This window comes from Pseudopipra pipra, unplaced genomic scaffold (genome assembly GCF_036250125.1).
Source record: "Pseudopipra pipra isolate bDixPip1 unplaced genomic scaffold, bDixPip1.hap1 HAP1_SCAFFOLD_119, whole genome shotgun sequence".
Taxonomy (NCBI): Eukaryota; Metazoa; Chordata; class Aves; order Passeriformes; family Pipridae; genus Pseudopipra; species Pseudopipra pipra.
Window position 1 is genome coordinate 12855 of NW_026990598.1, and position 25887 is coordinate 38741.

Consider the following 25887-nt stretch of genomic DNA (forward strand, 5'->3'; position numbering starts at 1 on the left):
GGCACGATGCCAGGAGAAGGAGAGATGGGCACAGTGCCAGGAAAAGCAGGGATGGGCAGGATGCTAAGAAAAGCAGGGATGGGAATGATGCCAAGAAAAGCAGGGATGGGCACGATGCCAGGAGGGAGCACAGCTCGGGACCACCGAGATTCCCACTCCTGGAAATTATTGGGAGCCGCATTCCCAAGGAAGGGACCGAGCCGCTTCCCGAGGGAGGGGAGCAGTGGGAGGAGGGAGGGGGGTCAGGAGAGCCCCAAATCCCGCCCCGGGGGGGCCGTGCCCGGGTCGGGACCCGCCCCGTCCGTCTCATCCCGGCCCCGCCCGCGCCGGGAGCGGCGGGAAAGGCTGGAATTCTGAGGGAAAGGCTGGAATGTCGCGGGAGCCCGAGCGCAGCCCCCCCCACTGCCCCCTGAGGCGCCGCTGCTGCTGCAGGAGCTGCCGAGACCCCCCCGACAGGTGAGACCCCCCTGCCCGACCCCCCCACCAGGTGAGACCATCGAGCCCCTCCCACCAGGTGAGACCCCCCTGTCTGAGCCCCCCCCGACAGGTGAGACCCCCATTCCCGACCCCCCCACCAGGTGAGACCCCCCCTGCCCGACCCCCCCACCAGGTGAGACCCTCATTCCCGACCCCCCCACCAGGTGAGACCCCCATTCCCGAACCCCCACCAGGTGAGACCCCCCTGCCCGACCCCCCCACCAGGTGAGACCCCCCATTCCCGAACCCCCACCAGGTGAGACCCCCATTCCCGACCCCCCCACCAGGTGAGATCCCCCCTGTCTGAGCCCCCCCCACCAGGTGAGACCCCAATTCCCGACCCTCCCACCAGGTGAGACCCCAATTCCCGACCCCCCCACCAGGTGAGACCCCCATTCCCGACCCCCCCGCCAGGTGAGACCCCCATTCCAGACCCCCCCCACCAGGTGAGACCCCCCTGTCCGATCCCCCAACCAGGTGAGACCCCCATTCCAGACCCCCCCACCAGGTGAGACCCCCATTCCCGACCCCCCCCCACCAGGTGAGACTCCCCCTGTCTGAGCCCCCCCCAACAGGTGAGACCCCCTGTCTGAGCCCCCCCCACCAGGTGAGACCCCAATTCCCGACCCCCCCACCAGGTGAGACCCCCATTCCCGACCCCCCCCACCAGGTGAGACCCCCATTCCCGACCCCCCCACCAGGTGAGACCCCAATTCCCGACCCCCCCGCCAGGTGAGACCCCAATTCCCGACCCCCCTCCCGGAGCGGCCCCGGCCCCGGGAAGAGACAGGAATGGGAACGGGAAGGTTTGGGAAGGGAAGGTTTGGGAAGGGAAAGTTTGGGAAGGGAATGGGAATGGCGGCTGCCACGTGGGATCGGAGTGGGAGCCGGGAATGGGGGCGCCGGGAATAAGGGAGCGGGGCACCGGGAATGGGGAGCGGGAACTGGGAAGGGGGGGGGCCGGGAATGGGGGAACGAGCACCGGGAGTGGAGGAGAGGGCACTGGGAAGGGGGGGGACCGGGAAAAGGGAGCGGGAACCGGGAGTGGGGGGGACTGGGAATGGGGAGCGGGAACTGGGAATGAGGGAATGAGCACCGGGAATAGAGGAACGAACACCGGGAGTGGGGGGGACTGGGAATTGGGGGGGGCAGCGGGGTAGGAGAGCGGGCACCGGGAATGAAGGAACGGGGAGTGGGAATGGGGGAGCGGGCACCGGGAGTGGGGGGGACTGGGAATGGGGAGCGGGAACTGGGAATGGGGGGGCCGGGAATGGGGGAACGAGCACCGGGAGTGGAGGAGAGGGCACTGGGAAGGGGGGGGACCAGGAAAAGGGGAGCGGGAACCGGGAGTGGGGGGGACTGGGAATGGGGAGCGGGAACTGGGAATGGGGGGACTGGGAGGAGGAATGGGGGAACTGGGAATGGGGGGACTGGGAGGAGGAATGGGGGAGCGGGAACTGGGAGAGGGGGAACTGGGAATGGCGGGAGTGCGGGGGAACTGGGAATGGGGGAGCGGGAACTGGGAATGGGGGAGCGGGAACCGGAGCGGCCCCGGGAGGAGGGGGCTGGGACCGGGCACCGGCGGTGCTCAGGGGGGTCTGGGGGTCCGGGAGCGGTCAGTGGGGGAGATCCCCGGACAAGGGGTCCGGGACTGGCCACCGGGGGTGCCCAGGGGGGTCTGGGACCCGGGTTTGGGGGTCCGGGACCGGTCAGTGGGTCAGAGCCCGGACAGGGGGTCTGGGACCGGGCACTGTGGGTGCCCAGGGGGGGTCTGGGACCCGGGTTTGGGGATCCGGGACCGCCCAGGGGGGTCTGGAACCCGGGTTTGGGGGTCCGGGACGGTCACTGTGTCAGAGCCCGGACAGGGGGGTCCGGGACCGGGTACCGGGGGGGTCTGAGACCCGGGTTTGGGGGGCCGGGAGCGGTCAGTGGGGGAGATCCCCGGACAGGGGGATCCGGGACTGGACACTGGGGGTGCCCAGGGGGGTCTGGGACCCGGGTTTGGGGGTCCGGAACCGGTCAGTGGGGAAATCCCCAGACATGGACGTTCGGGACTGGACATTGGGAGTGCCCAGGGGGGTCTGGGGCCGGGTTTGGGGGCCCGGGACCGGTCACTGTGTCAGAGCCCGGACAGGGGAGTCCGAGACCGGGTACCGGGGGGGTCTGAGACCCGTGTTTGGGGGTCCGGGACCAGCCAGTGGGGGTACTCAGGGGGGGTCTGGACACGCGGGGTGAGTGTCCAGGTCCGGCCACCGGGTTTGGGGGTCCGGGACCGGTCACTGGGGGTGATCCTTGGACAGGGGGTCCGGGACCAGGCACTGGGGTGCCCAGGGGGGGTCCGGACACTCGGGGTGAGTGTCCATGTCCGGTGCCCGGGTTTGGAGGTCCAGGGTGTGTCCGGACATGGGGGGTGAGTGTCCAGTCCAGCTCCCGGGTTTGGGAGCTGGGACCGAACACCGGGGCTGCCCGGGGGGGTCCGGACACTCGGGGTGAGTGTCCAGGTCCGGTGCCCGGCTTTGGGGGTCCGGGACCGAGCACCGGGGGTACCCAGGAGGGTCCGGACACCCGGGGTGAGTGTCCAGGTCCGGTGCCCGGCTTTGGGGGTCCGAGACCGACCACCGGGGCTGCCCGGGGGGGTCGAGACGCGGGGTGAGTGTCCAGGTCCAGCCCCCGGGTTTGGGGGTCCGGGACCGGTCACTGGGGGAGATCCCCGGACAGGGGGTCGGGGACCAGGGACTGAGGCTGCAATCGGGGGGTCCGGACACGAGGGGTGAGTGTCCAGGTCCGATGCCCGACTTCAGGGGCCGAGGCCGGGGGAGGGGTTCCCGTGGCCTTTGCCGCCTTCCCCTCCCGGATCCCGGACCCCCCCGGGGATGGCGTTGCCGGGGCGGTTCCCCAGCGGCGGGCGGGACCTCCGGGCTGAGTCAGCGGGGCAGCGAAGCAGCTCCGCTTGCATCAGAACACCCGCACCGGCAACCGAGAGAGAGAGAGAGAAGCTGCCGGTCCCGCAAACCCCATCCCTCCCTTCTCCCCCCCCGGCAGCTCCATGGAGGACACGCGGGATGACCCCCACCCCTCCCGCGGCCCCTCGGGGGGGGCTTCCTCGGCCTCGGGGGCCGCGCTGAAGGAGGAGCTGCTGTGCCCCATCTGCTACGAGCCCTTCCGCGAGGCCGTGACCCTCGGCTGCGGCCACAACTTCTGCCGGGGCTGCGTCCGGCGCTCCTGGGAGCAGCGGCTCCGCTCCTGCCCCGTCTGCAAGGAGACCTCGGCCCGCGACGAGCTGCGCCTCAACCACACCCTCAACAACCTGGTGGGGATGATCCTCAAGGAGGAGGAGCGGGAGGGGGAGGAGGAGGAGGGGAGGAAGGCGAAGAGGGCAGCGCTGTGCCCGCTGCACGGCGAGGAGGCGAAGTTCTTCTGCCTGGAGGACAAGGAGCTGGCGTGCGGCTCCTGCCGCAGCTCCGCGGGCCACGAGGGGCACAAGGTGCGGCCCGTGCGGGAGGCGGCGGCGGATTTCAGGGTGAGGAGAGAGCCGGGAAAAGCGGGAGAGGCGGCGGGACGGGGGGTTGGGATCCGGCGGCCCCGAGGGTTGGGATCCTGCGGCCCCGAGGGTTGGGATCCGGCATCCCGATGGTTGGGAACCGGCATCCCGATGGTTGGGATCTGGCATCCCGAGGGTTGGGAACCGGCGTTACGATTTTTGGGATCCTGCATCCCGATGGTTGGGACCCGCATCCCGATGGTTGGGATCCGGCGGCGCCCGAGATTTGGGGGTTTGGGATTCAGGGGTCGCCCAATTCGCCCGGACGGGGAGGGATGGGGGATGTGGGGCGGGACGAGCTCCGTGGGGAGGAGGAGCCGGATTTCAGGGTGAGGAGAGCGCCGGGAAAAGCGGGAGATGGGGCGGCCCCGAGATTTGGGATTCCGGCCGTGCCGGTTCTCCCGGCGGCGCCCGAGACTTGGGGATTGGGGATTTGGGATTTTGGGGATTGCCCAATTGGCCGAGACGAGGAGGGAGGAGGGATGTGGGGAGGAGGAGCCAGGCTGGGAATTGCGCCAGGACGCGCGTTTTCCAGGCGGGAAAAGAGCCGTTGGCTGCCTGAGTCAGCCCCCGGGGATGAGCCAGAATTCCAAAGGGAAAAGGGTGGATGGCGTGGAGACGCATCCCGATGTTTGGAAGGGCGGAGCTCCTCCGGGTCCTGCCCTGGATTTGTGGGTTTGTGGGTTTGGGAGGAAGCAGAGGGTGGATTCCCGGTGGGAATGTCCCCACTGCCTAAATTCCTGGTGCCATCCCATTCCCAGGATTCCTGTGGGAAAGGGGACGCTCCCAGAGCAGGGAGGGAAGACATGGATCCGGGATGGGATGTTGGTGGGAGGAAGGACACGGATCCGGGATTGGATGGGGAGGAAGGACACGGATCCAGGAGGACAATTCCCGCCTGGAAGTGGGATTGATCCCGACACAGCGGGGGCAGGAATGGCCTGGGTGGGGCATTGATCCCATCCTGGAGCCGGGAAAGGGATTCCAGAGGGAGGGAGGGAGGAAGGACACGGATCCGGGATGGGATCCCAAAGAGTGTCCCAGCCTTGCAATTCCACACTCCTCCATCCCAAGGTGGATCCATCCGGCCTCGCCGGTTCTCCCGGCGGCGCCCGAGGCTCGGGAGAGGCTTTGAGAATTCCAGGATTGCCCAATTCCCTGGAGGAGGAGGAGGGAGGAGGGATGTGGGGCGGGATGAGCTCCACGAGGAGGAGGAGCCGGGAATTGCGCCAGGAATTGCACTTTTCCCAGCGTTTTCCAGGCGGGAAAAGAGCCGTTGGCTGCCTGAGTCAGCCCCCGGGGATGAGCCAGAATTCCAAAGGGAAAAGGGTGGATGGCGTGGAGACGCATCCCGATGTTTGGAAGGGCGGAGCTTGTCCGGGTCCTGCCCTGGATTTGTGGGTTTGTGGATTTGGGAGGAAGCAGAGGGTGGATTCCCGGCAGGAATGTCCCCACTGAGGCTCTCCCGGCCTTTAAATTCCTGGTGCCATCCCATTCCCGGGATTCCTGTGGGAAAGGGGACGCTCCCAGAGCAGGGAGGACACGGATCCGGGATGGGATGGGATGGGGAGGAAGGACACGGATCCAGGATGGGATGACATGGGAGGAAGGACACGGATCCGGGATGGGATGACATGGGAGGAAGGACACGGATCCAGGAGGGCAACTCCCGCCTGGAAGTGGGATTGATCCCGACACAGCGGGGGCAGGAATGCCCTGGGTGGGGCATTGATCCCATCCTGGAGCCAGGAAAGGGATTCCAGAGGGAGGGAGGGAGGAAGGACACGGATCCGGGATGGGATCCCAGAGAGTGTCCCAGCCTTGCAATTCCAAGCTCCTCCATCCCAAGGTGGATCCATCCGGCCTCGCCGGTTCTCCCGGCAGCGCCCGAGGCTCGGGAGCGGCTTTGGGAATTCCGGGATTGCCCAATTCCCTGGAGGAGGAGGAGGGAGGAGGGATCTGGGGCGGGATGAGCTCCACGAGGAGGAGGAGCCGGGAATTGCGCCAGGAATTGCACTTTTCCAAGCGTTTTCCAGGCGGGAAAAGAGCCGTTGGCTGCCTGAGTCAGCCCCCGGGGATGAGCCAGGATCCCAAAGCGGTGGGATAACCGGGATAAATCCGGGATAACCGCGGGGCTCGAGCGGCTGCCAGCGCTTCCCGAGAGCGGGATGGGGCTGGGATTTGGCGGCACATCCCTAAAAACAGGGAGGAGGATTCCCTACGGAGCGAAGCTCCTCCTCCTCCTCCCCGCTCTGGGCTTTGTTTTCCCACCTTTTGGAAATCCTGGGAATCTGAGGGCGTCTCCTCTCCCCCCCCCCCCCCAGGCCAAGCTGGTGAACATGGAATCGTCCCTGCGGGAGAAAGCCAAGGATTTCGGGGTCGTGCGGCGCTCCTACAAATCCATCGCCAAGCACAACAAGGTGGGCGATCCCGCCGGGAATGGGGGTCAATCCCGCCGGGAATGGGGGTGGATCCCGCCGGGAATGGGGGTGGATCCCGCCGGGAATGGGGGTGGATCCCGCCAGGAATGGGGGCTGATCCCGCCGGGAATGGGGGTCGATCCTGCTGGGAATGGGGGTCGATCCTGCTGGGAATGGGGGTTGATCCTGCTGGGAATGGGGGTTGATCCCGCCGGGAATGGCGGGTGATCCCGCCGGGAATGGGGGTTGATCCCGCCGGGAATGGGGGTGGATCCCACCGGGAATGGGGGTGGATCCCGCCAGGAATGGGGGCTGATCCCGCCGGGAATGGGGGTCGATCCTGCTGGGAATGGGGGTCGATCCCGCCGGGAATGGGGGTTGATCCCGCCGGGAATGGGGGTTGATCCCGCCGGGAATGGGGGTTGATCCTGCTGGGAATGGGGGATGATCCCGGCACAGCTCGGGCTGGAATGGCCTGGGTGGGGCGTGGATCCCATCCTGGAGCCGGGAAAGGGATTCCAGAGGGAGGGAGGAAGGACACGGATCCAGGATGGGGTGGGATGGGAAGGAAGGACACGGATCCGGGATGGGATGGGATGGGAAGGAAGGACACGGATCCGGGATGGGATGGGATGGGAAGGAAGGGCACAGATCCAGGATGGGATGCCGGGGAAAGGAAGGACACGGATCTGGGATGGGATGGGATGGGAAGGAAGGACACGGATCCGGGATGGGATGGGATGGGAAGGAAGGGCACAGATCCAGGATGGGATGCCGGGGAAAGGAAGGACACGGATCTGGGATGGGATGGGATGGGAAGGAAGGACACGGATCCTGGATGGGATGCCAGGGGAAGGAAGGACACAGATCCAGGATGGGATGGGATGGGAAGAAAGGCCATGGATCCGGGATGGGATGAGATGGGAAGAAAGGCCATGGATCCGGGATGGGATGAGATGGGAAGAAAGGCCATGGATCCGGGATGGGATGGGATGAGAAGAAAGGCCATGGATCCGGGATGGGATGCCGTTGGCACATTCCCTCCTGTCCCAGACGGAAGCGGAGCGGCTGGAGCGGCAGGTGAAGCGGGAATTCCGGAAGCTCCATGAGTTCCTGTGGAACGAGGAGAAGGCTCTGCTGGCCCAGCTGCAGGAGGAGATCCAGCAGAAGCAGGAGCTGATCCAGGAGAAGGTGGGACCGGCTCTGGAATTCCAGAAGGACGTGGAGGGGCTGGAGCAGGGCCAGGGGAGGGACCGGAGCACAATTCCCGTGAGGAGAGGCTGAGGGAGCTGGGAAGGGGCTCATCCCGGGGAAAAGAGGGATCGGGAGGGAGCTTTTCCTGCCCCACAACTCCCTGACAGGAGGGGGGAGCTGGGGGGATCCCCAATTCCCAGGGAACGAGGGACAGGAGGAGAGGGAACGGCCTCCAGCTGGGCCAGGGGAGGGGCAGGTGGGATATCGGGAAGGATGGGAATTCCCCCTCCTATCCCACATCCCAATTATTCCCCCTCCTGTCCCACATCCCAATTTATTCCTCTTCACAACCCACCTCCCAACTTCTCCTCCTCTCCCACATCCCAACTATTCCCCTTCCCAGCCTACATCCTGAATTATTCCTCCTCCTATCCCACATCCCAATTATTTCTCTTTCCAACCCACATCCCAGCTATTCCTCCTCCTATCCCACATCCCAATTATTCCCTCTCCTCTCCCACATCCCAACTTATTTCCCCTCCTAACCCACATTCCAAATTATTCCCCCTCCTCTCCCACATCCCAGTTATTCCCCTTCCCAACCCATATCCCAATTTATTCCCTTCCCATCCCACATCCCAATTTATTCCTCTTCCCAACCCACATCCCAGCTATTCCTCTTCCTTTCCCACATCCCAATTATTTCCCTTCCCAACCCACATCCCAGCTATTCCTCCTTCTATCCCATATTCCATTTTATTCCCTCTCCTAACCCACATCCCAACTATTCCTCCTCCTTTCCTGCCTCCCAATTTGTTCTTTCCATGGATCGGGATCAGCCCTTGGAATGGGCTGCCCAGGGAGGGAAGAGGCGGATTCTCCATCCCTGGAGGTTTTTTGGGATGAGCTTGGATGTGGCATCGGAACCACGGCGGGGTCAGATCCAGGATTGGATCCGGGGTTGGATCCATGATCCCGGAGCTCTTTCCCAACCCGGAAATCCCGGAATTCCGTGCAGGTGGAGCAGCTGGAGCGGGAGAACCAGGCCCTGCTGGGGGAGGCGCGGCAGCTCCAGGCGGATCTCAAGCAGGACGACCACACGTTCCTCATGGTAACTGGGAGGGAATTCCCGGGAAAGGCGGGAGCTGATTCCCAGGAAAAGCGGGATCTGATTCCCAGGAAAGGCGGGATCTGATTCCCAGGAAAAGCAGAATCTGATTCTTGGGAAAAGTGGGATCTGATTCCTGGGAAAAGCGGGATCTGATTCCCAGGAAAGGCGGGATCTGATTCCCGGGAGAGGTGGGATCTGATTCCCAGGAAAGGCGGGATCTGATTCCTGGGAAAAGTGGGATCTGATTCCTGGGAAAGGTGGGATCTGATTCCTGGGAAAGGTGGGATCTGATTCCCAGGAAAAGCAGGATCTGATTCCTGGGAAAGGCAGGATCTGATTCCCGGGAAAGGCGGGATCTGATTCCCGGGAAAAGTGGGATCTGATTCCTGGGAAAAGCGGGATCTGATTCCTGGGAAAAGTGGGATCTGATTCCTGGGAAAGGTGGGATCTGATTCCCAGGAAAGGCGGGATCTGATTCCCGGGAGAGGCGGGATCTGATTCCCGGGAGAGGCGGGATCTGATTCCCAGGAAAGGCGGGATCTGATTCCCGGGAAAAGCAGGACCTGATTCCTAGGAAAGGCGGGATCTGATTCCCGGGAAAAGCGGGATCCAATTTCCGGGAGAGGCAGGATCTGATTCCCAGGAAAGGTGGGATCTGATTCCCGGGAAAGGTGGGATCTGATTCCCAGGAAAGGCGGGATCTGATTCCTGGGAGAGGCGGGATCTGATTCCCAGGAAAGGTGGGATCTGATTCCCGGGAAAAGCAGGACCTGATTCCTAGGAAAGGCGGGATCTGATTCCCGGGAAAAGCGGGATCCAATTTCCGGGAGAGGCGGGATCTGATTCCCAGGAAAGGTGGGATCTGATTCCCGGGTGAGGTGGGATCTGATTCCCAGGAAAGGCAGGATCTGAGTCCTGGGAAAGGCGGGATCTGATTCCTGGGAAAAGTGGGATCCGATTCCCAGGAAAAGCAGGATCTGATTCCCGGGAGAGGCGGGATCTGATTCCTGGGAAAAGCGGGATCTGATTCCCAGGAAAGGCGGGATCTGATTCCCGGGAAAGGCGGGATATGATTCCCAGGAAAAGTGGGATATGATTCCCAGGAAAAGCGGGATCTGATTCCCAGGAAAAGCGGGATCTGATTCCCAGGAAAAGCAGGATCTGATTCCCAGGAAAAGCAGGATCTGATTCCCAGGAAAAGCAGGATCTGATTCCTGGCCTCTCCCCCTTTTCTCTTCCAGAGCCACAAGAACCGGAAGCGCAGGTAGGGCCCGATCCTGCCGGGAATTCTGGGGGTGGAGCCTGTCCTGGGCAGAATTTTTGGGATGGCTGAGCCCCCCTTGTGTCCCTTTCCTGGAGATTTTTGGGATGGCTGAGCACCCCTGGGGATTTTTGGGTTGGTTGAGTCTCCCTTGTGTCCCTCCCTGGGGATTTTTGGGATTGCTCAGCCCCTTGTCCCATCCATGGGGATTTTTGGGATGGCTGAGTCTCCCTGTGTCCCTTCCAGGGGATTTTGGGGATGGCTGAGCCCCTCTGTACCATCCCTGTGGATTTTTGGGATGGCTGAGCTCCCACAGGAGTTTTTGGGATGGTTGTGCCTCCATGTTCCATCCCTGTGGAATTTTTGGGATGGCTGAGCACCCCTGGGGATTTTTGGGATGGCTGAGCCTCCCTGTGTCCCTTCCCTGGGGATTTTTGGGATGGCTGAGCATCCCTGGGGATTTTTGAGATTGTTGAGTCTCCCTTGTGTCCCTTCCTGGGGATTTTTGGGATAGTTGAGTCTCCCTGTGTCTCTCCCTGGAGATTTTAGGGATGGCTGAGTCCCTCTTGTCCCATCCTTGGGGATTTTGGGGATGGCTGAGCATCCATGGGGTTTTTTGGGATGGCTGAGACCCCTGTCCCATCCTTGGGGTTTTTTTGGGATGGTTGAGTCCATCTGTGTCTCTTCCTGAGGATTTTTGGGATGATTGAGTCTCCCTGTGTCCCATCCCTGGGGATTTTTGGGATGGCTGAGCATCCCTGGGGATTTTTGGGATGGTTGAATCTCCCTGTGCCTCTCCCTGGGTTTTTTTGGGATTGCTGAGCCCCCCTGTCCCTTCCCTGGGGATTTTTGGGATGGCTGAGTCTTCCTGTGTCCCTTCCAGGGGATTTTGGGGATGGCTGAGCCCCTCTGTACCATCCCTGTGGATTTTTGGGATGGCTGAGCTCCCACAGGAGTTTTTGGGATGGTTGTGCCTCCATGTTCCATCCCTGTGGAATTTTTGGGATGGCTGAGCACCCCTGGGGATTTTTGGGATGGCTGAGCCTCCCTGTGTCCCTTCCTGGGGATTTTTGGGATGGCTGAGCATCCCTGGGGGTTTTTGGGATGGTTGAATCTCCCTGTGTCTCTCCCTGGGTTTTTCTGGGATGACTGAGCCTCCCTGTGTCCCTTCCCTGGGGATTTTTGGGATGGCTGAGCATCCCTGGGGATTTTTGAGATTGTTGAGTCTCCCTTGTGTCCCTTCCTGGGGATTTTTGGGATGGCTGAGCCCCCCCGTGTCCCCTCCTGGGGATTTTTGGGATGGCTGAGCTCCCATGGGGGTTTTTGGGATGACTGAGCCCCCGTTGTCCCATCCCTGTGGATTTTTGGGATGGCTGAACACCCCTGGGGGATTTTTGGGATGGTTGTGCTTCCCTGTGTCCCTTCCTGGGGATTTTTGGGATGGCTGAGCTCCCATAGGAGTTTTTGGGATGGCTGAGCATCCCTGGGATTTTTTGGGATGGCTGAGCATCCCTGGGGATTTTTGGGATGGCTGAGCCCCCCTTGTCCACTCCCTGGGGATTTTTGGGATAGTTGAGCTCCCACAGGGATTTTTGGGATTGCTGAGCCCCTTGTCCCATCCCTGGGGATTTTTGGGATGGCTGAGCCCCCTTGTGCCCCCTCCTGGGGATTTTTGGGAATGCTGGGAGCTCCACGCCGAGGTGCCTCCCCCCAGGATCGCGTGGACGGCGGAGGAGCCGGAGGCCGTTCCCACGGGATTGCTCCTGGACGTTCCCAAGTATTTGGGGTCGCTGCAGTTCAACGTCTGGAAGAAGATGCTGGGAAGCGTCACCGCCGGTGAGGGAACGGGACACGGAGCTTCCCGGGGCTCTTCCCGAGGATATCCCGCATCCCAGCTCTTCCCAAGGCTCTTCCCAAGCCTCTCCCACATCCCGGCTCTTCCCAAGGCTCTTCCCAAGCCTCTCCCACATCCCAGCTCTTTCCCAAGGTCCTTCCCAAGCCTCTCCCACATCCCAGCTCTTCCCAAGGCTCTTCCCGAGGCTATCCCATATTCTGGCTCTTCCCAAGGCTATCCCACATCCCAAGGCTCTTCCCAATCCTCTCCCGCATCCCAGCTCTTCCCAATCCTCTCCCACATCCCAGCTCTTCCCAAGGCCCTTTCCAAGGCTCTCCCACATTCCGGCTCTTTCCTGAGGCTCTTCCCAATCCTTTCCCACATCCCGGCTCTTCCCAAGGCTCTTCCCAAGGCTCTCTCACATCCCAAGGCTCTTCCCAAGGCTCTTCCCAAGGCTGTCCCACATCCCAGCTCTTCCCAAGGCTCTTCTCAAAGCTCTCTCACATCCCAGCGCTTCCCAAGGCCCTTCCCAATCCTCTCCCACATCCCAGCTCTTCCCAAGGCTCTTTCCAAGGTCCTTCCCAAGGCTCTCCCACATCCCGGCTCTTCCCAAGGCTCTTCCTGAGGCTATCCCATATTCTGGCTCTTCCCAAGGCTATCCCACATCCCAGCTCTTCCCAAGGCTCTTCCCAAGGCTATCCCATATTCTGGCTCTTCCCAAGGCTCTTCTCAAAGCTCTCTCACATCCCAGCTTTTCTCAAGGCTCTTCCCAAGGCTCTTCCCAAGGCTCTCCCACATCCCAGCTCTTCCCAAGGCTCTTCCAAATCCTCTCCCACATCCCAGCTCTTCCCAAGGCTCTTCCCAAGGCTATCCCACATCCCGGCTCTTCCCAAGGCTCTTCCCAAGGCTATCCCATATTCTGGCTCTTCCCAAGCCTCTCCCACATCCCGGCTCTTCCCAAGGCTCTTCCCAAGGCTCTTCCCGAGGCTCTTCCCAAGGTTCTCTCACATCCCAGCTCTTCCCAAGGCTCTTTCCAAAGCTATCCCACATCCCAGCTCTTCCCAAGGCTCTTCCCAAGGCTCTCCCACATGCCGGCTCTTCCCAAGGCTGTCCCGCAACCCAGCTCTTCCCAAGCTTCCCCCTCATCCCAACTCCCCCTCCTCTCCCCCATCCCAACTATTCCCTCTCCTCTCTCCCATCCCAACTATTCCCTCTCCTCTCTCCACATCCCATCTGTTCCCTCTCTTATCCCGCAGCCCAGCTATTCCTCTTCCCAACCCACATCCCAACTATTCCTGAGCCTCTTCCACACCCCAGTTCTTCCTGAGGCTCTCCCTCATCCTGGCTGTTCCCAAGCCTCTCTCTCATCCCAATTATTCCCTCTCCCAACCCACATCCCAACTATTCCCCCTCCTCTCCCACATCCCAATTGTTCCTCTTCCCAGCCCACATCCCAACTATTCCCCTTCACAGCCCACATCCCAATTATTCCTCCTCCCATCCCACATCCCAATTATTCCTCCTCCCATCCCACATCCCAGCTTATTCCCCCTCTTAATCCTGTTCCCCCTCCTATCCCACATCCCAACTATTCCCCTTCCAACCCACATCCCAATTGTTCGTCTTCCCAACCCACATCCCAACTTATTCCCCCTCCTCTCCCACATCCTGGCTCTTCCCAAGGCTATCCCACATCCCAACTATTCCCAAGCCTCTCCCCAATCCCAACTATTCCCCCTCCCATCCCACATCCCAACTATTCCCCCTCCTCTCCCACATCCCAATTGTTCCCCTTCCCAACCCACATCCCAACTATTCCCTCTCCCATCCCACTTTCCAAATTATTCCCCCTCCTCTCCCACATCCCAATTATTCCTCTTCCCAACCCACATCCCAACTATTCCTCCTCCTCTCCCACATTCCAAATTATTCCCCCTCCTCTCCCCCATCCCAACTATTCCCCCTCCTATCCCACATCCCAAATATTCCCTCTCCCATCCCACTTCCCAACTTATTCCCCCTTCCCAACCCATGTCCCAGCTTATTCCCCTTCCTAACCCAGTTCCCTCTCCTATCCCACATCCCAACTTATTCCATGTCCTAACCCATGTCCCAACTATTCCCTCTTCCCAACCCACATCCCAGCAATCCCCCCTCCTATCCCACATCCCAACTATTCCCCCTCCTCTCCCACATCCCAACTATTCCCTCTCCCATTCCACATCCCAGTTATTCCCCTTCCCAACCCACATCCCAGCTATTCCCTCTCCTCTCCCACATCCCAATTATTCCCCCTCCTATCCCACATCCCAACTGTTCCCAAGCCTCTCCCACATCCCAACTATTCCCACCTCCTCTCCCACATCCCAGTTATTCCCTCTCCCATCCCACATCCCAACTATTCCCTCTCCCATCCCACATCCCAACTATTCCCTCTCCCATCCCACATCCCAACTATTCCCTTTCATATCCCACATCCCAACCATTCCCCCTCCTCTCTCGCATCCCAATTTATTCTTCTTCCCAACCCCAACCCTTTCCTATCCCACATCCCAACTTATTCCCCTTCCCAACCCACATCCCAACTATTCCCCCTCCTATCCCATGTCCCAATTTACTCCTCTTCCCATCCCACATCCCAATTATTCCCTCTCCCATCCCACATCCCAATTATTCCCCCTCCCATCCCACATCCCAATTATTCCCCCTCCTCTCCCACATCCCAATTATTCCCCTTCCCAACCCACATCCCAGCTATTCCCTCTGCTCTCCCACATCCCAACTATTCCCTCTCCTCTCCTACATCCCAATTATTCCCCTTCCCAACCCACATCCCAGCTATTCCCTCTGTTCTCTCCCATCCCAGCTATTCCCTCTCCCACCCCACATCCCAACTATTCCCTCTCCTCTCCCCCATCCCAATTATTCCCCTTCCCAACCCCCATCCCCGCAATTCCCTCTGCCCCCCCCCATCCCATCCCTCCCCTCATTCCCGGTTTTCTCTCCCCCCATCCCAGTCCCGTTCTCCTTCGACCCCGGCTCCGCCGCCGGCTGGCTCAGCGTCTCCGACGACCTCTCCAGCGTCTCCAACCGCGGCTTCCAGCTCTCCGTGGAAAACCCGGAGCGCTTCACCTCGGCCCCCTGCGTCCTGGGATCCCGCGGCTTCTCCAGCGGCTTCCACGCCTGGGAGGTGGATCTGGGCGGGATCGACAACTGGCGGGTCGGGGTGGCCCGGCCCCGGGAGGGGACCCGCTGGAGCTTCCACCACGATTCCCGCTCCGGCTTCTGGTTCCTGTACCGGCTCCCCGGGAAGGACGAGTGCCGCGCCTCCAACGCCGCCCGCTCGGAGGCGGGAGCGCCGGGAGCGGCCGTCCGGAGGCTGCGGGTGGAGCTGGACTGCGACGAGGGCGAGCTGTCCTTCTACGCCGCCGACCCGCGGCGCCACATCTACACCTTCCACGAGAAGTTCGGAGGCGCCGTGTTCCCATATTTCTACGTGGGGGGGGACGGGGCAGCCCGAGGGGATTCCCAGGCGGAGGCGCTGCGGATCTGCCCGCTCCGGGTGCGCGTCCACGAGGATATTCCCGACTAAAGGGAGTTCCCAATTAACGATATTCCCAATTAAGGATATTCCCAATTAAGGGTCCAGGGGTGTCTCCTGTGGGGATATTCCGGGATAGGGGGTGTTACTGTTGGAGTATCCCGGGATAGTGGTGTTCCCATGGGAGTATTCCATGGGAGAGACCCCTGAGGAGATCCCGGTCCAAGGTGGAGATCCCAGCCCAGGGGTGTCTCCCATGGGAATATTCCGGGCTAGGGGTCTCTCCCGTGGGAATATCCAGGCCCAGGGCTCTCTCCCATTGGAATATCCCAATCCAGGGCTCTCTCCCATTGGAATATCCCAGTCCAGGGCTCTCTCCCATGGGAATATCCCAGCCTAGGGTCGTCTCCTGTGGGGATATCCCATGGGAGAGACCCCTGAGGAGATCCCGGTCCGGGGAGGAGATCCTGGTCCTGGAGTCTCTCCCACAGGAATATCCCGGCTCAGGGGTCTCTCCCATGAGGATATCCCAGTCTGGGAGTCTCTCCCATGGGAATATCCCACGGGAGAGCCCCCTGTGGATATCCGACCCGCGGCGCCACATCTACACCTTCCACGAGAAGTTCGGAGGCGCCGTGTTCCCCTATTTCTACGTGGGGGGGGACGGGGCAGCCCGAGGGGATTCCCAGGCGGAGGCGCTGCGGATCTGCCCGCTCCGGGTGCGCGTCCACGAGGATATTCCCGACTGAGGGGTGTTCCCACTTAAGGGTCCAGGGGTGTCTCCCCTGGGGATATCCCGGGATAGGGGTGTTACTATTGGAATATCCTGGGATAGGGGTGTTAGTGTTGGAGTATCCTGGGATAGGGGTGTTCCCATGGGATATCTCATGGGAGAGACCCCTGAGAAGATCCCGATCCAGGGAGGAGATCCTGGTCCAGGGGTGTCTCCCATTGGAATATCCAAGCCCAGGGGTCTCTCCATGGGAATATCCCTGGATAGGGCTGTCTCCTGTGGGGATATCCCGGGATAGGGGTGTTACTATTGGAGTATCCTGGGATAGGGGTGTTCCCATGGGGATATCCCATGGGAGAGACCCGGGAGGAGATCCCGGTCCGGGGAGGAGATCCTGGTCCTGGAGTCTCTCCCACAGGAATATCCCAGCCCAGGGGTCTCTCCCATGAGGATATCCCAGTCTGGGAGTCTCTCCCATGGGAATATCCCACGGGAGAGCCCCCTGTGGATATCCGACCCGCGGCGCCACATCTACACCTTCCACGAGAAGTTCGGAGGCGCCGTGTTCCCCTATTTCTACGTGGGGGGGGACGGGGCAGCCCGAGGGGATTCCCAGGCGGAGGCGCTGCGGATCTGCCCGCTCCGGGTGCGCGTCCACGAGGATATTCCCGACTGAGGGGTGTTCCCATGGGGATATCCTGGGATTAGGGGTGTTCCCATGGGGATTTCCCGGGATAGAGGTGTTCCCATGGGGATATCCCATGGGAGAGACCCCCTGAGGAGATCCTGGTCCAAGGGTCTCTCCCATGGGAATATCCCAGCCTAGGGGTGTCTCCCATGGGATATCCCGGGATAGGGGTGTCTCCCAGGGGGCTGTCCCAGGATAAGGGTGTTCCCATGGGGATATCCTAGGATAGGGGTGACTCCTGTGGAGCTATCCCAGGATAGGGGTGTTCCCATGGGGATATCCCAGGATAGGGGTGTTCCCATGGGAGTATTCCATGGGAGAGACCCCTGAGGAGATCCTGGTCCAGGGGTCTGTCCATGGGAATATCCCAGTCCAGGGGTCTCTCCCGTGGGGATATCCCAGGATAGGGGTGTCTCCCATAGGGCTATCCCGGGATAGGGGTCTCTCCTGTGGGGATATCCCAGGCTAGGGGTGTCTCCCCTGGGGATATCCCGGGATAGGGGGTGTTACTGTTGGAGTATCCCAGGATAGTGGTGTTCCCGTGGGGGTATTCCATGGGAGAGACCCCTGAGGAGATCCTGGTCCAAGGTGGATATCCCAGCCCAGGGGATATCCCATGGGAATATCCCACTCCAGGGGTGTCTCCCGGGATAGGGATCTCTCCCGTGGGGATATCCCGGGATAGGGATCTCTCCCGTGGGGATATCCCGGGATAGGGATCTCTCCCGTGGGGATATCCCGGGATAGGGGTCTCTCCTGTGGGGATATCCCATGGGGATATTCCATGGGGAAGACCCTTGAGGAGATCCCAGTCTGGGGAGGAGAATCCCAGTCCTAGGGTCTGTCCCATGGGAATATCCCAATCCAGGGGTCTCTCCCTTGGGAATATCCCACTCCAGGGGTGTCTCCCTTGGGGATATCCCAGGCTAGGGGTGTCTCCCCTGGGGATATCCCAGGATAGGGGTGTTACTGTTGGAATACCCTGGGATAGGGGTGTTCCCATGGTGATATCCCATGGGAGAGACCCCTGAGGAGATCCCAGTCCAGGGAGGAGATCCTGGTCTTAGGGTGTCTCCCATTGGAATATCTCAGGCTAGGGTTGTCTCCCATGGGAATATCCCAGCCCAGGGGTGTCTCCCATGGGAATATCCCGGGATAGGGGTCTCTCCCGTGGGGATATCCCAGGATAGGGTTGTCTCTCCCGTGGGGATATCCCAGCCTAGGGTTGTCTCCTGTGGGGATATCCCATGGGAGAGACCCCTGAGGAGATCCCGGTCCGGGGAGGAGATCCTGGTCCTGGAGTCTCTCCCACAGGAATATCCCAGCTCAGGGGTCTCTCCCATGAGGATATCCCAGTCTGGGAGTCTCTCCCATGGGAATATCCCACGGGAGAGCCCCCTGTGGATATCCGACCCGCGCCGGCACATCTACACCTTCCACAAGAAGTTCGGAGGCGCCGTGTTCCCCTATTTCTACGTGGGGGGGGATGGAGGATCCCGAGGGGATTCCCAGGCGGAGGCGCTGCGGATCTGCCCGCTCCGGGTGCGCGTCCACGAGGATATTCCCGACTGAGGGGTGTTCCCATGGGGATATCCTGGGATTAGGGGTGTTCCCATGGGGATTTCCCGGGATAGAGGTGTTCCCATGGGGATATCCCATGGGAGAGACCCCCTGAGGAGATCCTGGTCCAAGGGTCTCTCCCATGGGAATATCCCAGCCTAGGGGTGTCTCCCATGGGATATCCCGGGATAGGGGTGTCTCCCAGGGGGCTGTCCCAGGATAAGGGTGTTCCCATGGGGATATCCTAGGATAGGGGTGACTCCTGTGGAGATATCCCAGGATAGGGGTGTTCCCATGGGGATATCCCAGGATAAGGGTGTTCCCATGGGAGTATTCCATGGGAGAGACCCCTGAGGAGATCCTGGTCCAGGGGTCTCTCCATGGGAATATCCCAGCCCAGGGGTGTCTCCCATTGGAATATCCCAGCCCAGGGGTCTCTCCCATTGGAATATCCCACTCCAGGGGTGTCTCCCATTGGAATATCCCAGCCCAGGGGTCTCTCCCATTGGAATATCCCACTCCAGGGGTGTCTCCCATTGGAATATCCCAGCCCAGGGGTGTCTCCCATGGGAATATCCCAGTCCAGGGGTCTCTCCCAATGGAATATCCCAGTCCAGGGGTCTCTCCCGTGGGGATATCCCAGGATAGGGGTGTCTCCCATAGGGCTATCCCGGGATAGGGGTCTCTCCTGTGGGGATATCCCAGGCTAGGGGTGTCTCCCCTGGGGATATCCCGGGATAGGGGGTGTTACTGTTGGAGTATCCCAGGATAGTGGTGTTCCCGTGGGGGTATTCCATGGGAGAGACCCCTGAGGAGATCCCAGTCCAGGGAGGAGATCCTGGTCCAGGGGTGTCTCCCATTGGAATATCTCAGGCTAGGGTTGTCTCCCATGGGAATATCCCAGCCCAGGGGTGTCTCCCATGGGAATATCCCAGTCCAGGGGTCTCTCCCGTGGGGATATCCCAGGATAGGGGTGTCTCCCATAGGGCTATCCCGGGATAGGGGTCTCTCCTGTGGGGATATCCCAGGCTAGGGGTGTCTCCCCTGGGGATATCCCGGGATAGGGGGTGTTACTGTTGGAGTATCCCAGGATAGTGGTGTTCCCGTGGGGGTATTCCATGGGAGAGACCCCTGAGGAGATCCCGGTCCAAGGTGGAGATCCCAGCCCAGGGGTGCCTCCCATGGGAATATCCCACTCCAGGGGTGTCTCCCGGGATAGGGGTCTCTCCTGTGGGGATATCCCGGGATAGGGGTCTCTCCTGTGGGGATATCCCATGGGGATATTCCATGGGGAAGACCCTTGAGGAGATCCCAGTCTGGGGAGGAGAATCCCAGTCCTGGGGTCTGTCCCATGGGAATATCCCACTCCAGGGGTCTCTCCCATTGGAATATCCCACTCCAGGGGTGTCTCCCATGGGAATATCCCAGCCCAGGGGTCTCTCCCATTGGAATATCCCACTCCATGGGTGTCTCCCATTGGAATATCCCACTCCATGGGTGTCTCCCATTGGAATATCCCAGCTCAGGGGTCTCTCCCACCTCCCTCCATCCCAGTCGGGCTTTTCCAGGTGCTTTTCCAGCTTTTTTTTCCTCAGAGGGCAAAGAAAAAAAAATAATCAGGGAAAAAAAAAAGGATGTTTTTGGGTTTCCTTCCTATTTTTTTTTAATCCTTAAATAAACATTTAATAAACATTTAATAAAACTCTTCCCGACGTGATTCCCTTCCCACATCCCGCCTTTCCCGACGTGATTCCCTTCCCAAATCCCGCCTTTCCCGTGATTCCCTTCCCAAATCCCGCCTTTCCCGCCCCGTTTCCCTCCTGGATCGCGGCTGGGGAGGCTCCAAACGGAAGGAATGTCACTTCCAGGGGGAGGAAAGCCGGGAATTAAACCAGGAATTAAATCATCCCAGGGCTTCTCCTGCAGCTTCCAGGGATCCCTGCTGCGGAAAACGGGGAATGGTGTTCCTTGTCCCAGCATTCTGGAAGGGGAAAATCCCACATGGATTCCTGCCCTTTTCCTGCTCTTTTCCTCCCCTTTTCCTGCCTTTTTCCTTCCCTTTTCCCACCCTTTTCTCCCCGTTTTTCTGCCCTTTTCCCACCCATTTCCTGCCCTTTTTCCTGCCCTTTTCCTGCTCTTTTCCCTGCCCTTTTCTTGCCCATTTCCCACCCTTTTCCTGCCCTTTTCCTGCTCCTTTCCCTGCCTTTTTCCTGCCCTTGTCCCTGCCCTTTTCCTGCTCTTTTCCTACTCTTTCCCAGCCCCTTTTCCTGGTGTTTTCCAGCCCATTTCCCGCCCTTTTCCTTCCCTTTTCCTGCCATTTTCCCGCTCTTTTCCTGCCCTTTTCATGCCCATTTTCCTGCCCTTTTCCCACCCTTTTCCTGCTCTTTTCTCACCCTTTCCCTGCTCTTTTCCTGCCCTTTTCCTAGTCTTTTCCCACCCTTTTCCTGCTCTTTTCCCGCCCTTTTCCTGCTCTTTTCCCGCTCTTTCCCTGCCCTCTTCCAGCCCTTTTCCAGCCCCATGGGCAGGATGTTGCCGTTACTGAGTGGTTTCCATGGATTTCCCCCCCAATGCTCAGGATTCTCCTTGGAAACCGGAGCCGGAGGACGGAGAAAACAGGGAGATCTTGGAATTGCATCCCTCCTTCCCTGCATCCCATAACCCCTTCCCTGCATCCCATAACCCCTTCCCTGCATCCCATCCCACATTCCCTGTATCCCAATTATCCCTTCCCTGCATCCCATCCCTCCTTCCCTGCATCCCATAACCCCTTCCCTGCATCCCATCCCACATTCCCTGCATCCCAATTATCCCTTCCCTGCATCCCATCCCACCTTCCCTCTATCCCATTTCCCATTCCCTGCATCCCATTTCCCATTCCCTGCATCCCATCCCACATTCCCTGCATCCCAATTTTCCCTTCCCTGCATCCCATAACCCCTTCCCTGCATCCCATCCCACATTCCCTGTATCCCAATTATCCCACATTCCCTGCATCCCATCCCTTCCCTGCATCCCATCCCTCCTTCCCTGCATCCCAATTATCCCTTCCCTGCATCCCATCCCACATTCCCTGCATCCCAATTTTCCATTCCCCACATCCCATCCCACATTCCCTGCATCCCATCCCTCCTTCCCTGCATCCCATCACTCCTTCCCTGCATCCCATCCCACATTCCCTGCATCCCAATTATCCCTTCCCTGCATCCCATCCCACCTTCCCTGTATCCCAATTATTCCTTCCCTGCATCCCATCCCACATTCCCTCTATCCCATTTCCCATTCCCTGCATCCCATCCCACCTTCCCTGCATCCCATTCCACATTCCTTGCATCCCAATTATCCCTTCCCTGCATCCCATCCCTCCTTCCCTGCATCCCATCCCACATTTCCTGCATCCCATCCCACATTCCCTGCATCCCATCCCATTTTCCCTGCATCCCAATTTTTCAATTCCCTGCATCCCACCCCACATTCCTTGCATCCCATTTCCCATTCCCTGCATCCCAATTATCCCTTCCCTGCATCCCATCCCACCTTCCCTGCATCCCATCCCACATTCCCTGCATCCCATCCCTTCCCTGCATCCCATCCCATTTTCCCTGCATCCCATCCCTCCTTCCCTGCATCCCATCCCACATTCCCTGTATCCCAATTATCCCTTCCCTGCATCCCATCCCACCTTCCCTCTATCCCATTTCCCATTCCCTGCATCCCATCCCACATTCCCTGTATCCCATTTCCCATTCCCTGCATCCCATCCCTCCTTCCCTGCATCCCATTTCCCATTCCCTGCATCCCAATTATCCCTTCCCTGCATCCCATCCCTCCTTCCCTGCATCCCAATTTTCCCTTCCCTGCATCCCATCGCCCCTTCTCTGCATCCCATCCATTCCCTGCATCCCATCCCACATTCCCTGCATCCCATCCCTCCTTCCCTGCATCCCATTTCCCATTCCCTGCATCCCATCCCACATTCCCTGCATCCCATCCATTCCCTGCATCCCAATTTTCCCTTCCCTACATCCCATCCCACCTTCCCTGCATCCCATCCCACATTCCTTGCATCCCATCCCTTCCCTGCATCCCATCCCACATTCCCTGTATCCCAATTATCCATTCCCTGCATCCCATCCCACATTCCCTGTATCCCAATTATCCATTCCCTGCATCCCATCCCACATTCCCTGCATCCCAATAATCCCTTCCCTGCATCCCATCCCTCCTTCCCTGCATCCCATCGCCCCTTCACTGCATCCCATCCCTCCTTCACTGCATCCCATCCCACATTCCCTGCATCCCATCCCACATTCCCAGTATCCCATCCCACATTCCCTGCATCCCAATTTTCCCTTCCCTGTATCCCATCCCACATTCCCTGCATCCCATCCCTCCTTCCCTGCATCCCATAACCCCTTCCCTGCATCCCATCCCATATTCCCTGCATCCCATCCCACATTCCCTGCATCCCATCCCACATTCCCTGCATCCCAATTATCCCTTCCCTGCGTCCCATAACCCCTTCCCTGCATCCCATCCCATATTCCCTGCATCCCATCCCACATTCCCTGCATCCCATCCCTCCTTCCCTGCATCCCATCCCACCTTCCCAGCATCCCATCCCTCCTTCCCAGCATCCCATCCATTCCCTGCATCCCAATTATCCCTTCCCTGCATCCCAGTTTTCCCTTCCCTGCATCCCATCCCATCCCTCCCATCCAGAGCCCCCCCGGAACTCCCAAATCCCGGGATCCCCCTCCGGGAACGCCCATCCCGGACCCCCCATCCCGGTTCTCCCCCTTTTCCCGGGATTGGAATGGGATCGAGGGAGGGGGCGGGGCTTCATTTCCTCCCCCGCCCAAACCGCCCCCTCCCATTGGCTGCCGCCGGCCGATGATGTCATTTCTAACCAATCCGCTCTCACCACCTCGTCTTTTCCCCGCCCCCTCCCTCCCCACCCCCCGGAGCATTCCCGGCGGGATTTGGGGGGATCCGGGACCCCCCCCAGGGAGATTCCCGGGATTTCGGTCCCGGCAGCGCTGGGTGGGAACCGCTGGATGATCCAGCGGCATTCCCGGGACACGGAGCAGGGAATGGGGGGGGTGGGAAGGGACCGAGACCCCGCTCCAGGAGATCAGAATTCCCTGGGAAAAGGAGGTCAGAATTCCCTGGGAGGGGGAGATGAGAATTCCCTGGGAAGGATGAGATGAGAATTTCCTGGGAAGGGGACATGGGAATTCTCTGGGAAGGGGGAGAGAGAATTCCCTGGGAAGGGGGAGATCAGAATTCCCTGGGAGGGGGAGATGAGAATTCCCTGGGAAGGGGAGATGAGAATTCCCTGGGAAGGGGGAGATGGGAATTCCCTGGGAAGGGGGAGATGAGAATTCCCTGGGAAGGGGAAATGAGAATTCCCTGGGGAGATCAGAATTCCCTGGGAAGGGGGAGATGAGAATTCCCTGGGAAGGGGAAATGAGAATTCCCTGGGGAGATCAGAATTCCCTGGGAAGGAGGAGATGAGAATTCCCTGGGAAAGGGGTGATCGGAATTCCCTGGGAAGGGGAGAGATCAGAATTTCCTGGGAAGGGAAGAGATCAGAATTCCCTGGGAAGGGGAGATGGGAATTCCCTGGGAAGGGAGAGATGATAATTCCCTGGGAAGGGGAGATGGGAATTCCCTGGGAAAGGGAAGATAAGAGTTCCCTGAGAAGGTGGATGAGAATTCCCTGGGAAGTAGGAGGTGAAAATTTCCTGGGAAGGGGAGATGGGAATTTCCTGGTAAGGGAAGATCAGAATTCCCTGGGAAGGGGGAGATGGGAATTCCCTGGGGAGAGGGAGATGAGAATTCTCTGGGAAGGGGGAGATGAGAATTCCCTGGAAAGGGGAGATGGGAATTCCCTGGGAAGTGGAGATCAGAATTCCCTGGGAAGGGGACATGGGAATTCCCTGGGAAGGGAGAGATGAGAATTCCCTGGGGAGAGGGAGATGGGAATTCTCTGGAAAGGGGAGAGAGAATTCCCTGGGAAGGGGGAGATGGGAATTCCCTGGGAAGGGGGAGATGAGAATTCCCTGGGAAGTGGGACATGAGAATTCCTCCCGAGGTGTTCCCGATGCCATTCCCAGCTCCAGTGAATCCGTGCCCCCAGCTCAGGGATCCAAGGAGAGGGGGGGGTCGTTCCCTGCGCCCGAATACCGGGAAGCTCAAAGGAGCCTTGGATCGGAGCCCCCCCAACCCCCTCCCGGTGCCACCCGGGGCCACGCGGGGACCTCAAAGGCCCTTTGTCCCTTTGTCCCCCTGTCCCTTTGTCCTGCTGTCCCTTTGTCCCTCTGTCCCGCTGTCCCTTTGTCCCTTTGTCTCCCTGTCCTGCTGTCCCTTTGTCCCCCTGTCCCGCTGTCCCGGTGTCCGGGATCCCATCCCCGGGCAGCCCCTCGCACATTCCATGGGCGTCCCCCCCCCTTTCCCGGGATCTGCCCGGCCAGGGGGGCTCAATTTTAGGGATCATCCCGTTCCATGTTCAGGGACACCTCCCGCTATCCCAGGGGATCCAGCCCGGCCTTGGACACTCCCAGGGATCCAGGGGCAGCCACAGCTTCTCTGGGAATTCCAGCCCAGCCCCTCCCCACCCTCCCAGCCAGGAATCCCTTCCCAATCTCCCCCCAAATCTCCCCTTTCCCACTGGGATCCATTCCCTGGGGCCTGGCATTCCAGGCCCTGATCCCCAGTCCCTCTCCAGCTCTCCTGGAGCCCCTTCAGCCTCTGGAATGTGCTCCAAGCTCTCCCGGGATCCTTCCCAAATCCAGCCTGGCCATTCCCAGCTCTCCCAGCCTGGAGCCAGAGCCTGCCATTGGATCCATCCCCAGCCCAGCTCCTCCCTGGGAAGGAGTTCAGGGAACAAGGGGGTTCCCTGGGAATCTCGGCACTCAGGGCAGGGTCTCCCTTCCCCTTTCCTGCCTTTTCCATCCCCACATTCCATAGAAATCCCTCTGACTGGATTCTGAGTGTCCTTTATCCTGGGATCCTGGAATGGTTTGGGTGGGAAGGGGCCTTAAATCCCATCCCATTCCATGTTCAGGGACACCTCCCGCTATCCCAGCTCGCTCCAATCCCTGGATTGGACCCTCCCAGGGATGACACATTCCTGGGGACCCCTTTTCCAGGGGGGTCCTTCCCCGTGTCCTTCCCGCTTTCCCAACCCCCCCCCCCCCCTTTTCCAGAGGGATCCACGTCCCGTCGCTCAAGGACGGACACCGGAGCCTAAAAATACCGGCCCAGATCCCGTGGGATCGGAGCCGGGCCCCAACTAGGCCGGGCCGGGGGAGGGGAGCGGGATTTTGGGAAGGACACGGCCCCAAAGAGGCTCCCCAGGGGGCCACTCCTCGTCCCAACATCCCAAAATAGCTCCGGGATCTAGGGCTCGGCCTCGCCGCGCTCCTGTTGCCCATTTCGGGACGGAGGAGCTCTGGGATTTGGGATTCGGCCTCTCCGAGCTCCTGCTCCAAGGTTTGGGGCTGGAAAATCATCGGGATCTGGGAT

General features: G+C 60.2%; 1 protein-coding gene across 7 annotated transcripts; it reads left to right on the forward strand.

Moving 5' to 3' along the window:
* The first annotated feature begins 263 nt into the window (after positions 1-263).
* Positions 264-19957, forward strand: TRIM35 (tripartite motif containing 35). Of its 7 annotated transcripts, XM_064643387.1 has the most exons (11): positions 264-456; positions 3520-3997; positions 6343-6438; positions 7492-7629; positions 8651-8743; positions 9985-10007; positions 11719-11840; positions 14856-15548; positions 16154-17330; positions 17731-17991; positions 18374-19957. In XM_064643387.1, the coding sequence occupies exons 1-8, from the start codon at positions 371-373 to the stop codon at positions 15428-15430; spliced, it is 1611 nt and encodes a 536-aa protein (XP_064499457.1). In that variant the 5' UTR covers positions 264-370; the 3' UTR covers positions 15431-15548; positions 16154-17330; positions 17731-17991; positions 18374-19957. The 7 variants fall into 7 exon arrangements, with proteins under 7 accessions (XP_064499457.1, XP_064499452.1, XP_064499453.1 ...); XM_064643382.1 differs by having other exon boundaries at positions 14856-17330; positions 17731-17961; positions 18437-19957; XM_064643383.1 differs by lacking the exon at positions 17731-17991 and having other exon boundaries at positions 14856-17388; positions 18493-19957.
* The last annotated feature ends 5930 nt before the right edge of the window (positions 19958-25887 follow it).

Excerpts from the sequence above, each read along its gene's own strand:
- TRIM35 (XM_064643383.1), top strand. The coding sequence starts at position 371 with ATGTCGCGGGAGCCCGAGCGCAGCCCCCCCCACTGCCCCCTGAGGCGC. Across the intron at positions 3,998-6,342 it reads AGGCGGCGGCGGATTTCAGG|GCCAAGCTGGTGAACATGGA; the intron begins GTGAGGAGAGAG and ends CCCCCCCCCCAG. Across the intron at positions 8,744-9,984 it reads ACGACCACACGTTCCTCATG|AGCCACAAGAACCGGAAGCG; the intron begins GTAACTGGGAGG and ends TTTCTCTTCCAG.